The sequence below is a fragment of the Poecile atricapillus genome, chromosome W, assembly GCF_030490865.1.
Source record: "Poecile atricapillus isolate bPoeAtr1 chromosome W, bPoeAtr1.hap1, whole genome shotgun sequence".
Taxonomy (NCBI): domain Eukaryota; kingdom Metazoa; phylum Chordata; class Aves; order Passeriformes; family Paridae; genus Poecile; species Poecile atricapillus.
The window spans coordinates 13,744,974-13,761,595 of record NC_081288.1 but is presented as its reverse complement, the minus strand read 5'-3'; the positions used below and the strand labels follow the sequence as shown (position 1 = coordinate 13,761,595).

General features: G+C 36.9%; 1 protein-coding gene across 7 annotated transcripts in view; it reads left to right on the top strand.

The window, feature by feature from the left end:
* The window catches only part of LOC131592196 (ataxin-7-like protein 1), a 113,867-nt gene that overhangs the window by 70,387 nt on the left and 26,858 nt on the right, over nt 1-16,622 (top strand). For 6 of the 7 annotated variants that reach the window (XM_058863540.1, XM_058863541.1, XM_058863538.1 and 3 more), the window contains one exon: nt 11,366-11,588. In XM_058863540.1, coding sequence (XP_058719523.1) covers nt 11,366-11,588 — 223 coding nt within the window. Of the gene's footprint in view, nt 1-4,720; nt 4,847-11,365; nt 11,589-16,622 lie in introns of those variants that run through there. The other variant, XM_058863543.1, reaches the window with a different exon arrangement.

Below are 16,622 nucleotides of genomic sequence, written 5' to 3'. Positions count from 1 at the left end.
ACCTGATTTGTTTCTACATCTCTGGTACAGATAATCTGACCATGGATAATTCAGTGTTGACTCTATAAATAACCCACTTTGAAATACCTGTCTTAAAATTGTTTTCTCTTCTTCCTGTTAGCTTCCAAGCTTACTCTCTGTAGTCATTTCTTGGCTGACCAAGGGTTACTCTCATCTCTTGGCAAACATATATCCTATTCATATCTTCCCACCTGAAGTGAAATGTTACACCAAGCATGGGTGAAAACAGATTCTAGCACTATAAAAAGCCAGCTAAGTCCTTGTAGGAAATAATCATCCTAAAGTTTTACATATGCTCCAATTAACTCTCGTGTTTAAAGCGAAAATGACTGACACACATGAAACATTTGATACCTTGGAAAGATACTTATTGCATGCTTCTTCTCAGATACCGTTCTGTTACATATATAATAGTGAAATGTCTTTGGGTAAAACTCGTTCATTTGTATGAACTTGCTTCAAGTTGGACTTCTAATCATCTTGGTTTGTTTGCTTACTGTCAGTGTTAAAACTCACAAGAATTGTTCTGAGTTGAGCTAAGCCTAGCTTTAAGGAGATGGTTTTTCTATTACCTTATAGAAGGAATTATAGAAAGTAATTAGAATGCCTCATAGGAAAAATATTGTGTCTTCAGCCGGTGAGCATCTACACATTTTTTTTACCAGAAGTCTTTCTAAAATATAGTATGTGTGTGCTTCTGAGAAGATCAGTGGAAAGTTGGAACCACCTGCACTGGATGACAGGTTGTTCAGGGCATTGGAAGTGGGAGAAGGGAAAACAGAATTGCATAGCTGTGCTGTCACAGCAGTTCATGCACCTTGGTAGGCAGTTGTACTGAAAATCACCTGTCTCTTTTCCCTGTGTCATTCCTGCCACATTGTTCTGTAAGAGAGGCATTGTTCTATAGCATCAGTGGGTGAATAAACTTGGAATGCTTTAAATTAAGATCTACACTCTAATGGCTGTGGAAAATGCCTTTCTTCAAACAGCATCTGAAACGCTCACCATGCTTCAACAAACTTTGGAAGTCTCAACTTGAAAAACATGGAGTAAATACCTATTTGAGAAAATATCTTTTTTATATGTATATATAGGTATAGGTATAGCAGACATTTAATATTGTAGGCATAAAAAACTCTCATTATGAACAATGATGGGAAATTTGATAAATTAAGAATGGAGAAATGGTTTATCCAAAAGACGTAATTTATAGTATGAGAAGTTCATTGCAGTGATGAATGGTCAAGAGGTGCATGAATAGACAGAATATGAAGTAGCTGTCACTTGGACTCTCAGAGGTTGATTTGCATTTATTCATTCATGTGGAGTTGCCTGAGTTTCTTTAGTTTGCACAGTTAGAAGTCATAAATGATGTAAGTTAAAGTGAAAACTAACTTTAGAATTAAGAAGCTGTATGTAAATACAGAACTAAAGAGTTTTTTTAAAGGGAGAGGAACAGATTAAAAATGCCCTATGAACCCGCTTTTGTATTTGGGTATGTTTTTCAGTTTTGTCTCTTGAGTTTTTTTCTGTAGAAGGTTAAGAGTTTGGTTTCTTGTTTGTAAGAGCTATTGTATGTAATGAGGGAAATATGATCAAGTGACCTCTTCAGGAACTGTTTTGCACATTCATTTCAGAGGCTGTGTGTTAAGGGGTTATCACTTGTGGTTATTCATGCAGCATTCTAAATAATAGATTTTCTTACCTCTGGCAAATAACGCGCTTGAAAGATGAGTGAACTGATTTATCTGGAATGAGGAAATACTCTGAACTGACAGTTATGCTGCTTTTGTAGTAGGTTTTTATAAAGCCAATTGAAACTTAAATGTAGGCTCATTCAATTTTCAAATAGTGTCCCAAGCTTGGCAGATCGTGTATGGTTACCTGGATTTTGAAATTATGTCAGAGTATTCCAAGGAAATTAATTTGATGCCTGGGAATACCCATGGGGAATGGCAAACACAGAAAAGCAAGTAAAAAACCTCATTTATAGATTTTAGCTTGGATTTCCGAAAATATTATAATTTTATAATAATGCTACTAGTAATAAAAATAATAATGGCAATAAACCTTACGTGATTGTATCTATTTTCTATTTTGTCTGAGAATTTTTAGCTGTTTTCTAATTTGGTTCAAAAATCCAAAGTTTTTCAGCAGTCTTGTGAAAATCAGCAACTGTGAGGAGACAGCTTAAATGATGTGGCCCAGATAAGAGTATTCCATGTGGCAGTAGCACATTTGCAGCTCGTACTGACAGCTGGCACATGTCTACCTGCAGACCAAAGAGAGCTTCTCCTGTCTCTTTGGGGAGAAGGACAAAGGACCATGGATACAGGATGAAATTATGGGGCTGCTGGGGGACAAAGAAACTCGGGTAACAGAGATGGAACAGTTTACCATTCAAACCTACATATTTTTAGGAAAAAAAATCTCCATTATTTCTGTGCTTAAATAATTCTTCAGCTTGTTAAGAAATACATTGATTCACCAGGTGCTGGGTTTGGATCTCAAGTAACAGAAAAATCCAGAAGGTTTAAACAACAGATTATGTGCAAGTCCTGCAAAGATGTTATTCTGGGCTAATTTCAGTGAAGTTACTGTTTCTCTAGAAGTTACTTGTACAGAATGATATAATAAGATAGTGATATGTGATCTAGATATTGAATAAAATCTGGTGTCGTGTTTTTCACAGAGCCAGATGAAGAACATGTCACCTAAAAATGATAGCCTGTTTTCTCGGAGTCATAGTACAGCATCCTTTTTTTTTCCAAGCCACCTCAGTAGTCCCATCTCACTCTGCAATGGCTTACCTTTCTTTAACAATAAAAATAAATGACATTATATATTTTTGGATTAAAACATTAAAGAAACATTAAACATTTCTGGTTTATGATAGATGAGGGGAAACATTTAATTAGTTCTTCAAGCAATCATGTACATAAATTATTCTGTTATTGTTATGTAAATATACTTAAAGATGAAAACAGAGATACAGTGAAATATTTTATCTCATAAGTATAAATAAATAAAAACATTTGTCATTAGCTGACCTTGAATGTGAATGATCTGCCTGGGGAAACTGGTCTGTTACATGATACAAAGCATGAGAGGATGACAATACTAAATTTTCCTCTATTTTGCAGCAATTTGGAGTGCAATTATTTAAGTTGGGTGTTTGAATAAATGAATAGGTGATTTGTTTATAAATTTGTACATTTAGCCAAATAAAAGATTTCTCTTCAGGTATAAAATCACCCACAAAATTCTGATTTGTTGGCAGTATTTATGTTTGAGAGTACCATGGCTTGATTGCTGGAAATATTTTAGCATTTCACCTGATGTGTCTGTCCCAGGTTTAGGGCTGATAATGCATTTCCATCCTCTGAGTACAAAAATGCTGGGAATGTGAGTCAGCAGGTAGTAAGATACCAGTGCAGAAGGATGCTGAGGGCTGTCTTTGTGGTGTAAGCACTGGACACAAGGTTTGTGGTGTTATGTAGCTCAGACTCTTGCTTCATGTTGGACTTACCTGAGCATCTTCTCCAGCAGAAAGTGAAATTTCTGTGTATAAGGTTTCCTTGCTTTTCTTTGGTAGGCTGTCACTCCAAAAAAGTGTGTAGCCAAGACTTGCTTGCTCCATTACTTCTTTTTTGCCTGGGGATTTTTGGCCTTGCTGAGCAGAGAAATACAGAGTTGAAAATTGTCATTTTTTTGCAGTAGCAATGCGTCATGTGGCAGACGCTGGTTATGCATGTGGAATTGTGTCATTACAGGAGTGATGAATTCCTACTTAAGTCTTCCTTTTTTAATCAAGTTAATACTCTAAATCATTAATATCCTCTTTTATAGCTGTAGAAGCAGGCCTTTACACTACAGTTAAATCTAGGTCTTCCTGCTCAATCATGTGAAGACTGACATTGTCACCAGGGCAGGGTATTCACACTTCTATTGTTTTCCTGTCTGTCTGATACTTCAGTGATACCTTGGAGCTTCATATTTATGTCTCAAAATCCTTATAAAAGAAGCAAGCAAATACCCAGAAGCTTCAGTTTACATTTTGGATAATTAATTTCACTATTTGAAGCATTTTTTGGAGTTCCATTTGACCCTTCTTTCATTTAATGCTTTTTTATTCAAGAGGAATAATAGTGTTCTGTGAAGTGCTGTGTGTGACTTTCATGAAATCTTGCCATTTTTAAGATATTTGGTCACATAAATGTAAAATAGTGATAATCTAGAGATTATTTCTCATGTCTTTTATAATTATCCTGACAAATACCAGGTTATCCCATAAATAAAAGAATTTCCAGGAAAACCTCAGGTTCATCCTACCATGTTACACACAAAAACTCTCCTTCTTTCCTGGATCAAGGAAGTAAAAATTCAGTGTCTTCTAAATATACACTTGTGGGTTTTGCTGCTTTGAATTTTGCACTTTGGTTCATTTCTGCAGTTGCTTGAGTTGTATCAACAATTATAAAAAGAAAGGAAAAAAAAGGAAAAGAAAAACAAACCCAAAAAAACCCTGCAGCCGTTTTCAGCTCGTGTTGTTCTTGGCACAGGTTCAGTTCTGGTGTCCAACTGGTAGGACCGAAACTTGGTGCTTAACAAGTGCCTGTAGTCAAAACAGTTGGTGTGTGCGAGCACAGATCTGGTATTTGCTGCGGCAGGTCATCTGCCGGATTTTTCCCCGTGTGCAGAATACCTAATCACGTTGCTGTGTTTCTCTGACGGCATCTGTGGCAATGTGAATCGCTTCACGTTCCAAAAGTACATGTTTACAGTCGTCGTAGAATCAGATTAAGTTGGCAGCCTGCTCCTCTCTGTAAGTGGCTCAGTTTACATTTCTTCTTCTAGCAGGATGTTTTGCATAATTTTGCTGATCCTACTCACTTGTAGACTTTGTGAAATGGAGAATCGTTTTAGTGGGTTTCTGTCAGAAAGCGGAGCTTGTGTTTATTGTAAATAAACACCAGCAGAACGGTGGTTATTTTAGCACTTGATAATTTCCCAATTATGTCATTTGACCTGAAATGAAGCTTGTGATTGTTGAGCAGTGTTTTATGCAGCGGATCAGTCTGGGGGTTGGAGCTGGCAGTTTATTTCCTTTGTCAGTTTACAAGAAGTATCAAAATGAAACCGACTGTGCTGTTTCCTTTCCAGTGCGCAGTGCAAGAAGGGTGGAACAGTTTGTGGATATTATTTCCAAACTTTTTCAGCTGGACTTGGAATAGTGTTTTGTCAAAAAAGCTGGTAAAGTTATCCTTCAATCTTGCAACATTATGCTGTAGTTTGCTAACATCAAATACAATTTTATTTTTGTTTAACTTCATGTACCGGGTTTTGCTAGTGTTTTTTTCAGACTGGCTGCAAAATGAAAGTGCTTACAAGGTGTTTATGAATTCTTGTTATGAACCAGCTGCCAGTTCCTGCAGGATGACACATTTCTGCAAGAGTCTAGGTTGTTCATTTTCTGGTTGCTGGCTGTTGCTTTTCGGGCATGTGTGGGTTTTTTTCTGTTTTGGTTTTATTAGGATTAATGCCAAGTACATTTGCAAACTTTGAACTGGGATCAGTACAAGGTGGTAGGTTTCATTTACCATTTATTGAAATTGTAAGTGTGAGTTGCTCAGCTTTGCACAGTGGAAGGCTGTGCAACAAAGCACCTCAGGATATAATGTAAATGGGAAAACTGTAATTTGTGCATAGGCAGTGCATAGGAGTTACCATGAGTAACATCTTCATCAACAAGACTATGAGATACTAAATTTCATTATCATCTGCTTAAATACTGTAAATGGGGAATAACAGTATTCATATTGTGTTAAGGGCAGTTGGATCAGTTACTCTATGCTATTCCAAGTAAAAGGACTATGAATGCAAGTGTTGTGATGAATACAGGCTTAAAAAGAAGGTTTATTATTCTATGAATATTTACTAGCAGTAAATAATGCTCTTACCTTTTTGAGTTTTAGCAATTTGTTTGTTTTTACCAAGCTATTATCCATAACACTGGGTCCCTAAGTTATTAATGGGTCAACCTAAAATTGGTTTTTCCTATAGGCCTCTTGTACACAGGAAGTCAGATCATGCTAAACAAGAGTAATGTTTCAAAATGACTCGTGCTGACAGAGTTTTAGTGTCTGTCTTCTGACAACATGAAGAGGATTTTTTTCTTGTTTTGTTTCAAGTATCTGGGGAAAAAGAGCACTGAAAGATGAAAGACGTATCTTTCTCTCTGCTCAAAGTGTATCATTACCTTTTTCCTCCATGATTGTCTGCCATATTTATGGACAAGGCACTAAGTGGGCGAACCCTTTTCACTTGATTTGATCAATTTTGAGTACCGCATGATGGGTGAGAATGTGGATGCAGGTGGGGTATAATAAGAAATGGGTTTTTGTTTCTAGTCCAGATTAGAGATATCTGCAGTTTCAGGATCACATAAAGATCTTTTTTGGTAGGAAACTGCAATGTTTGACATATTTTACTGTATTTGCTGCAGCATCATTGTAAGGTTTGCTGTGAGGTAAGTACGTGCTTGATCCTGTGTATAAGAGTCAAGGCAAAAATTTGAAAAGAGACTTTCTATTCAGAATGTGGTTTTGCCTCATTTTCCCACACACTCTGCTTGTGGCTCTGGAGCTCATGTTGCCCCTCTATTGCTTTGCTTTTTTTTCTTATGATTAGAAGGAGATGTGGCGTTTCCTGCAAAACAGCTGCTAGTATTCCCTGGTGACCTATCAGAGAGGATCCAGTGGAATTACAGATTTAAAGGCAGACCTAGAGGACTTTGGCAGCTGCAACAGAGATTTGGGGAAAGGCAGGGTGTTGCATTGTGCAGGAGGCAGGAAGGAGGATTAAAAATGGAGTATAAGGGCATAGGAGAGAAGCTCTGGAGATTCAGGGACTGTTAGGTCTCCAACAACATAAGGACTTCACATCTACAAACAATTCAGATTTGGCTGAGAAAGTTGGACTGTATCCATGTTTCCATAGGACATGGAGAATCTCCTGGAATAGTTAAGATCATTTGCAGTGCTACTGAGGCAGAGTTTGCAATGCGCCTTTGAATTATATGGAACACTGGGCTTTCAGACACTGCTTAATAGAAAAAGTAACAGATATTGATCTGAAATTGATTCTATAGAAAGTGAGGTAATTCAGTGAGAGTGTTAAACTTCCCTCTGAGATTAATACCATTAGTACATTAACTGTCTGACAGCAGAAGTCACATGTTGCTTGTCACATGCAATGGCTGCACAGAGACAGCTGAGAGGTTGCAGAAGGAATTAATGTGGTAAAGAGGATTGTAAGTTTGATTGTGCTCCTGTGCTCTTGAATTTGGCAGCACCTGGTATTTAGAATCAAAACAGAATATGTGTTGTTATTTATGGGGAATGTAAGCATCCACTTGGAAGTACTTAAATGAATCAGAAAAATTATCTTTTAAACTAGAGCACATATCCATAGCATTGCTAAAGTGTGCAGAATTTAGGTTAGTATCTTATCAGTGATGATAACTGGTTTTCTAGTTGCCTTGCTGCATTTTATAATTTCTAGGGGCAAGAACTTTCATTCTTCTTTAGTTTCATCAATGTCCACTGGCTCTATCACTGGTGTATGTGAACAGGGACAGCCATGTCCACAGCTGTATGAATACAAGTTCACCTGCTCTGCTAGATCTAATCTGTCTACAAATGATCTGCAAATGAGCGTAGAAAGTGTTACACAGATAGCTGATTGTCTCCTGAATATGTTAGTATGTGAATATTTAATTTTATCACAACTATTTGATGTGCAAATGTATTTTATTCACATATTAATTTATTGCATAGGCTGTATAATAGTAGATTTGTACATTATGTGTCATTCCTTGTATATATGTAAAATAGGAACAGACAAACTAGTAAAAAAATTTTTCAACAGATTTGACCACAAAAGTCAATTTGATAGAGGAGGCCACCACCACCCTGGTATAGGCAGTGTATTCTGACACCTGATAGCCTTCTCTTTTTGTCCTATATTCCCGTTATTTCTCTGAAACGTTGCCAGTGTCCAAGGGTGATTGACTACCACATACATTGTAAGGAATGAAGAATCGAGAGGCAACTTGATAATTCTTGAGAAGGAATATACCAACATATAGTTACAATTTATGCCCTCACCATCGAGATTTGTCTGAGAATTCACACCTTTGTCAAATACAGCCTCTTGCAACCATGCTTGCCCAGCACAAAAAGGGGACTTTCAGCCCCTTTGGAGAGAATTACTCTTCCAGCTCTCCACAGTGCCATACCTGCAAGGTGTTGCTGCCATCTTCTTCTGCTGACATTGAAGTGACATTAACTTTTGTGAAAAAATGTGCAGATTTTACCCGTCCAAGCAGTCTCAGAACACTTTTGTTTGTGTGGCACTGGCTATTTGCATTCTTTCTCCTTTATGACTTTACAGGGGTCACAGTTTCCATTCTAGGAAATTTGAAGTAAAGCTGGGTAACGCTGATGATACTCAAATGTGTATTGTACCTGTCTAAAAGGTGGAAGATTTTCTGTAGCACGTTTTGAGGGAAGAGGGGAATTTGAGGAGGTAAAAGGAAATGCTAATTAGGGCAGTTGGTTCTGATCACAAGAATAACCACCAATTTGACACACTCAGCTAAAATAAGTTTTTTTTCCCTTCCCTATCTTTTAAGTAAACATCTGCTGCTTAAAGCAGTGGGATGCACTTTATTATAGTCTAATTACAACAGTTTCCACCATATTCTATGTTAGAGTAAAAAATCCAAGGTTAATGTACTAGTTTGCTCTTAAAAACTAATAAAGTGAGAAAGTTGTCTTGGGAAAAGCACCAAACATTTAGCTTGACTAAAAATCCAGTACAAAAAGACTCTTATAAAATAACTTGCTATGGCATGTGATACTTAATGACTTTAAAATATATATTTAGATAATCAGTATCTAGAATGTTCATCTTTCCAGAAGATTAATTTTAATAAGAGTAATATATTTCATTTCCAAACATATCCATAGGGCTGATATTGATGACACAGTTTACTCGAAACCAGTCAGGCTTAAGAAAACCAGTAGCTGTGGTAAAAATTGGAGTAATTAATCCTAAGTTTATATAGCATGTGTGTGGAAAACATGTTTTCTCACAAGTTTTACTTTATATATGGCTTGATTTTGTTGGTAGCATAGCAGTTCCTTTTCATCAGTCCCCAAGTAATTTATGGGAAAGTTGCGAATTTTGATTAGCCTACTTAAAATTGATTAAATAGATGCTGAGAAAGTTGGTAAATCTTGAAACAATAGCTATTATGTAATACAATAAATAGTCCATGAATGGAACTGTGCATTTCAAAATCAGATGTGTAGCTTACACAGGTGTTACCACAAATGTGAGGTGAAATGAATGTAAATCCACTGCATCCTGCAAAGGACTTTTAAAAGCAGAGGCTGCACACTGAAGTGTGTGGTGGGGTGAAAAGTAGCGAATGATAGGGGACATTTTGGGAGTCGCAATAGATACTTTTGTATTTGAAAAAAAATTAAGACTGTTTTGTTCTTCAGTTGCAGGAGAATGTGGAGGGAATTCCAGCATTGGTAATTAAAGCTGTGAATGTGAAGATATGGAAATGCTTGATCTTAAATAAAAAATGTCTTTATTTAGTTATTTTAGATCTAATAGAAACATTTTGGAATTTTTTAAAGCATTTCTCTTTGTTCTTGAGGTATTTGCCTATTGCAAGTTAATCATGGATGAATCCTTCTGCTACTGGCAAGTTTTTACTTGTGAGGATGCCAGACAAATTGTCATGTTTTGATTCTCTGTGGGAAAATTTTTCTTAGTTGTCCTTGAAATATCAGACTAGTGAGTGCAGGGTTGATGATGCAAGTACAAAACCTTCCCATGTATTAGCAGGTCGCTGGTGCTTCCTTAACCTGCTCTTGGTTGACTGTGTGATGCTGGTCAAGCTAAAAGAGTAGCACCTACTTGGATTCTTCAAGTTAAGTGCTGAAGGCTTTAGACAAGGAAAAATTGCTGCATATTGAATGAGAAACTCCACCTTGTCTGAAGTACTCGGCCTATGATTATGTTCCGCTTGCTACATTTGATTATGGTGTTGGTTGTGGGAGTACCTGCCTGATCCCTGCTGTGATCGGGCTCTTGGTGTTCAGGCACAGCAAACTGGAGTCCGTGCCAATGAGCCAGGCCCTGCTGACCGGAAAATTCCTCTTCCCCAGCCCATCCGTGCCAGCCGCTGCTGCCTTAGGCTGGCTCACTGCAGGGTCAGCGGGCTGGGGAAAGGGTGCTTCACAAATGGGGCCAGCAAGACTGTTCAAGATTTGTAGCACCCCTTGAAAATATCACAGCAAAGATCAACTCCTGTCTCTTGTAAGTATTTTGTAGTTGTGCTGAAGTTCACAGCACAAGCCTGTTGCTTGCTGCACACTCATGTAGCCAGCTGGCCAAGCACCGGCACTTTGACCCTGGAGAAAGATATGATTTGTAAAGAATGGCCAAAACAGTCTTTCTACTTTACAATATAAGGGACAGGACATTTAGATTTTAAAAAACACTAATAACGACTCAACCAAAACAATTTCACTGAAGCCTGCCTTGTGCAGGGTCAGCCAGGCCTTGCCTTTTTGTAGTGCTTGAGAGGCCTCTGGTGTGAGTGTGAGCCATGCTGACCTTCAGATGCCATGTTTGTTACTGAGATGTAAACGTCCTGGGTTTTTTGCACGTGCCATTTGCTCTGTGTGGAAAAAAACCCAAGCTTTTACCTTGAATGGTGCTTGGAGATAACCAAGTGAACCAAGCAGAGCCCACCTCTCTGGAAGGGCCCGGAGCAGTAGACGTTTTGCTACTTTTCAGTCTTCCTGTTTTTTTCCTTACAGTTTCTCAATAGAATTGAACCAAGATAGTCATAAAGTAAACTGCCCAATAACTAGGTCAGTTGAATTCATCATAAACCTTTATAGGAGCAATCACATATCTGTCACAGAGCAGTTTACTGAGTCATCTTAGCTGTTACATACTCTCCTTTCTTCTTAGCATGAAAGAGCTGGGACACCAAGTACACCTCACATAGATTTTCTGGTAGATTATTGCTATTTATTTTACTATGTTTTACATTTTTTTCAGATTGCTTCATGAAGCTGATTTTGTCTAATTATCATTTGGCTTGATTACATTCCCAACAGTAATGAACTGGTGTTCTTTGGAGTGATGAAAATCATTGTAACTAGCATAGAGAAGAACAACTTCCTCTTTCCCAACTTGTATTTTTAATTTTAGCCTATGACATGTTGTAAAATTAGTTTCTTTTCTGTTACAGAACGAAGACACAGTTCAATGTGTAAACCTTCCCCTTCTCCAGCTTCTCCAGCCTGTAATTCCAGGACATCCCTAGTACAGATGAAACCGAAATCCTGTATCAGCGGCCATAACCCTGTCAGCAGCAACTCAAAGCCATTCAAAACGCCCAAAGACAATCTACTTACCTCCAGTAGCAAACAGCACACAGTCTTTCCTTCAAAAGTGTCACGGGATAAACCATGGTAAGTACCAAAATAATAGTGACCAAAGGTGTTGGTGTTCAAAGTACTCTATATATATATCACAATCATCACAAAAATCTGTATTCTCATTTTACCTAAGTTTACAGTTTAAGCCTCTATATTTCTAAGGGAGGAAATTAGGATATTCTTGAATGAAGAAAAAAAATTACATATAGGAAGAGCAAGAAGGACTGGATTACTTTTTCACTGTTCCATCGAGTGTGTTTTTCTAAGATGCATATAGCAAGTGAGGTATTGACCCAGTTTTCTATCTTTAAGGTCCATCTTCCATTACACTATCAGCCCTTAGAACTGATGCTTTTAAACAGTTTAACAGGATAATTTTTTGTGGAGTTCTTAATATTGGCTTAACTGATGTTCATGAAAACTTACTGGTTATAGTCAATTATCTTCAATAGCAGCTGCTGTTGGAGTTCATTCTGTATTTTGATAATGTTTGATGCCTTATGAGATGACAAGAAAATTCTGGCTGCAAAAATCACTATTTTGGGGGTGTCTTACATCATGTACTGTGATATATGTACACATACAGGCTTTGACACTGCCATGCCCATCCTCCCATGACTGTGATGATAGCGGCAGAGTTGCAAAAATATAAATGACAGCAGAACTGGGTCACTATTTTATCCCTTAAGGAACTGTTTTGTCTTCATTATCTACAGGAAAGATGCTTTGTGATTAGGCCGTTAGGTTGGTGACTTGAGATCTGGGTTCAGTTCCTGGTTCTGTTATGCCTTGCTCTCTTCAGTTCTTCATCTGTAAATTTGAGATAGTGAGACTTCCTTTTTCTTAAGATTTATCTACTTACTTTATAAAGATCCTTCTCTTTTGTATATAACACCTAGCATAAGAAAGTCATGATTTTACGTAGGGTTTCTGGACACAACTGCCTCAAAACAGCAAATCATTTAAAGCAAACTGTTCACTCATGAGACAAAGAATAAGCTCAAATTATGTTAAAGGCATAGCTCATGCTTTCTGCCTGAAATGTGCACAAGTTGGCATGATTTCAAGGACAGCAGCTTCTGCCTAGCTGTAGAATTTACCTTGTCCTAGAAAAATATATTCTTCCTATAAATCTGGACCCACCATCTTTTTAAGCATGATGAGCATTGTGGGCAATTATGATATAAAATTCTGAAAATAGGAAATCTGATTGGTTAGACTATACACTCACACATTAACTAGAAAAGCAGAATAGCCACTGTCTCATCTGTGTGTAAATACCTCTTTTACTGCTCAAAACCAAATATTATTGACTGAATAGTGACTTTTCCTTATGAATGTTGGAGGGGAATTTTATACAATAGAGGATTCTTTTATAAGTCTAATTAAAAGTAAATCAGAAAGGACTTAAGAGTATTAACAGTATTGACTATAAACCTATTTCTCATCCTGTTACAGACAGCAACATACATATCCACATTTCAGCAGACTCACTGAATCTATAAACAATATCTTCCGTTCTGGCAACAGATGTCATTCTGGCAGTCAGTAAAAGCTGGAAGGGAACAAAATAACTGAGTATTTCCACCAATCCCTTTTCCTTTTATTGGGAACATCCTAAATATTTACTGATGATTAACAAGGTAGATTTAACCATTTAAAAATGTTGTACTGCTCCGTTGATTGTTTGGCAATAAATATGACAGTAGTTGTACCCGAGAATTATGTAATTCTTGCAGCCATGCTAGGAGATCATACTGCAGTTTTGTTTTGTTTTGTTTTGGGGAAAAACAAGGCATATAGTAATTAATAATACTGTAATTACCACATAGCAAATCACAAACAGTCTGAAGTGAAGATCAATGAAATTCTCTTGCAAAATATAGTGTTAAGTGCTTTAGATTACATGATTTGTTAGAGAATAAAATCTGTCTGCTTATCATCGCAGGTTATAGAGAGCTGACAGCTGTTACAGAAGAAAGTGCTTGCTCCTATTCTATTAGAGGATTATAATATTTATTTAGAATACTAGAAAATATTCAGCAGATCTGATTTATGGTGAAATTATTAATAAAATTTATTATTTTTTAAGATTCTGTCTTCCATTCAGCTGCTGCACAAGCCATAGAATTTCTTATCTTAGGTTTTAGAAAGAAATATTCAACACAGAAACGTTTGTCTCAAAAATGCAAACAGGATTCATGTTGTATCCAAGTGTGCTGTGGTTTATCATCCTCAGAAGCTTCCAGGTCTTCAGTGCTTTTGTCTGTTACATTGTAATCTTATGCCAAGCATTTATTTGATATAAGTTCTTCTAGACAGTTGTCAAATCAGCTATTTCAGGAATTACATCATTTTAATGATTGCTTTTCAGACCTGGAACAACCTGTGTTGGGCTTGCCTGATTCTTTTGTACAGCATCTCCTTTAAGTTTTAGTTGTTACAATTAGGATTTTGGGAATGGCCTCTGCAACAGCATAGCCCAGTTTCTGTGTTGTTTCTGTGCCTGCCTTCATGTAGATCCAACTTCTGTTGTTAAATTTGTTATAGTTTTGATTGAAGCATCGTCTTAACCATTGACCAAGTAGATCTTTCTCTTGTTCATGTCCTCTGTTGTTCTAAGATGTGCTCCAGAGTTTCAGGTTGCTCCATGGCTAATGCTTTAAAAATCTTGATTGGAATGATCAGATAAAAGAAATCTGGAACTGTTTCATTTTTCAGCTGCTGTTTTAATACTTTCTTGTAGTTGGAATATAAAGTATTATTGTGAATACATCATCCAGAAATATCTGTCAGTTATGATTTTTTCCCCTGTATCTCTACCATCGTTGCTATTAATACAGCAGTGCTTAGAGATGGAGCAGAGCTGGAACACCACTGCACTGTGCACAAGATAAATGCAAACCATAATTTTCTGCAGCTTGCAGGCAAGGTGGTAAGAGGTATAGCAGAAGGGAAGAAACTGGGGAGGAAAAGGCAAAGAATTGGTAATAATAATAATTATGAACAAGTGATCATAATTAGTAAGCATAGGTCAGATGCTTACCCTTTGTAAAAGGAATTCCTGCAGCTGGAGCTCTCTTCCTCACTGCTGACCTACCCAAAGGATGCTGCTTCGCTTGCTGTGCCCCAGCACAGCTTCTGGGTGCTGCCATGGAGGATTTAGGTGTTCATTTCCACCTATCCATGATCCTAAGGCAGCATAAAATTGGGGTAAAGTGTTGAAGTAAGCTAGTGTTGAGAAACCAGCTGAAGCAGATCTCTTTGGCCTCCCTCCACAAAGTTTAGCCTACCAGAAGTTCTGAAAATTAAAAAAATGTGATTAAATTGATATGGTTTTCATCAACACAGAGAAAACTGATTCTCTGTAAACAGAAAAAAGATCCCAAAGGTATACCTGTGAGCAATCCTTTAAAATTTATAATGTCACTTTTCAAAGTATTTTTTAATAATTTCTTGCCCTTTATTTCTTCTTTTTAGGAAGTACAATTCTTCATTCTGAGACTGAGAAAGTTAAGATAGTCATGATTTAAGGATATTCCTATTGCACCATGGAAGCAAAACTCAGCAGGGTTAACTTGGACCATACAATCTAACATTAAATCACAAATATTTTGTACATTGTAGAGGCAATCCCAGCAATATAGGATAATGTTTTATGTTTTTAAATGTTTGTGAATTTCTTCTTTCACAAATTTGAAGTGTTGAATGAGTGGCTGAGCTTTTTAGAATGAATATAATTACAAATGACCAAAACATAAACCCAACAAAATTACATAATAGGAAGGAGAAATAACTTTTGAAAGCCAAGAGACAGGAAAACAGAAGTAAAAGGTGTGAAAAGAAGTAAAAGAAGTGAAAAGTATTGTGACATACTGCAGTTATTTTTCTTGCTTGCTGGAAGGGACCTACAATGACCATCTAGTCCAACTGCCTGACAGAGCACAAGAAAACAGAAGGAAATGTTACCTTATTTGAAAAAGAGAATAAGCTTCTAAAGTCTATCGTGACCATGCATTTTGTGTAGTCCTCGTTTTTGATCCTTTTTCTGGTTCCCTTCTAATTCATCAACATTGGTGTTGTACTGCTGGTCAGCAACACTGGAAGCCATATTCCAATATCAGTATAACCAGGGAAATGTGAAAACCATGTCTTACTTGCCATATCCCATTTTTGATATAAGCACAACAATACAATAAAACCTCATATTACTTATTCACTGTGACCACTGAATATTTTTGTCATTATTTTCCAGTGTGTTGTTTCCCTGTATTTCACTGCAGACTGAACAGCTTGTTATTTCATGTGTAACTTTACATTCATTTGTGTTAAAATGTCTCTTTGAGTTAATGAACTTTACCAAACACTCCATACTGCTTTTCTAACTTTTTCTCTTCATTATTTAGTTTCCCTCAATCCTGATTCCATCAGCAAATGTTATCATCAGTAATCTTATCTTTATTTCTCAGGTCCACTGAAGTTTTTGGTCATGTCAGACTTGGTAATGATGGCTAAAAATGCCCCTAGAAAAACAGCCCCAATGAATAATAGATCTCAGAAAAGCTAGATTTGAATTTCATATTGTTTAATATTCGCTTTTAAATAATTTGTTTTATAATGCCTTTCAAGAACTGGAACATTTTCATAGTTATCTCTGAACTGGTAACCTCATCAAAAAGTGAAACCATATTTCTTTGCCAGGATCTGATTTTCTGCAAAGGCGTGTTAACTTATTGTTTATCAGTTTATTTTTATTAGCTTTTCCAATGTTTCTTCCAAGACACTTTGGTTTGGGTTTTCAGCATGGGTGCAAGATCAACATTCAGCTAGCTTCTCTAAGATTCCAAGATTCAATTGGAAATTATTGTGCTGAGACCCAATACTGCTCCTACTCTTTTGGAACCCATGGCCACATTATGCAGATTCCCATATGTAAAAAGAAGAAAAACATTGATTATTTTTTAGCTGGCACTTTGCACTTACTGAAGGAATCAAAAAGCATTGTTATCTGCCTGGAGAGAGTTATGCTATTTCCTTCTTAGTGCAGAAGAAATAATGTTTCTGAAG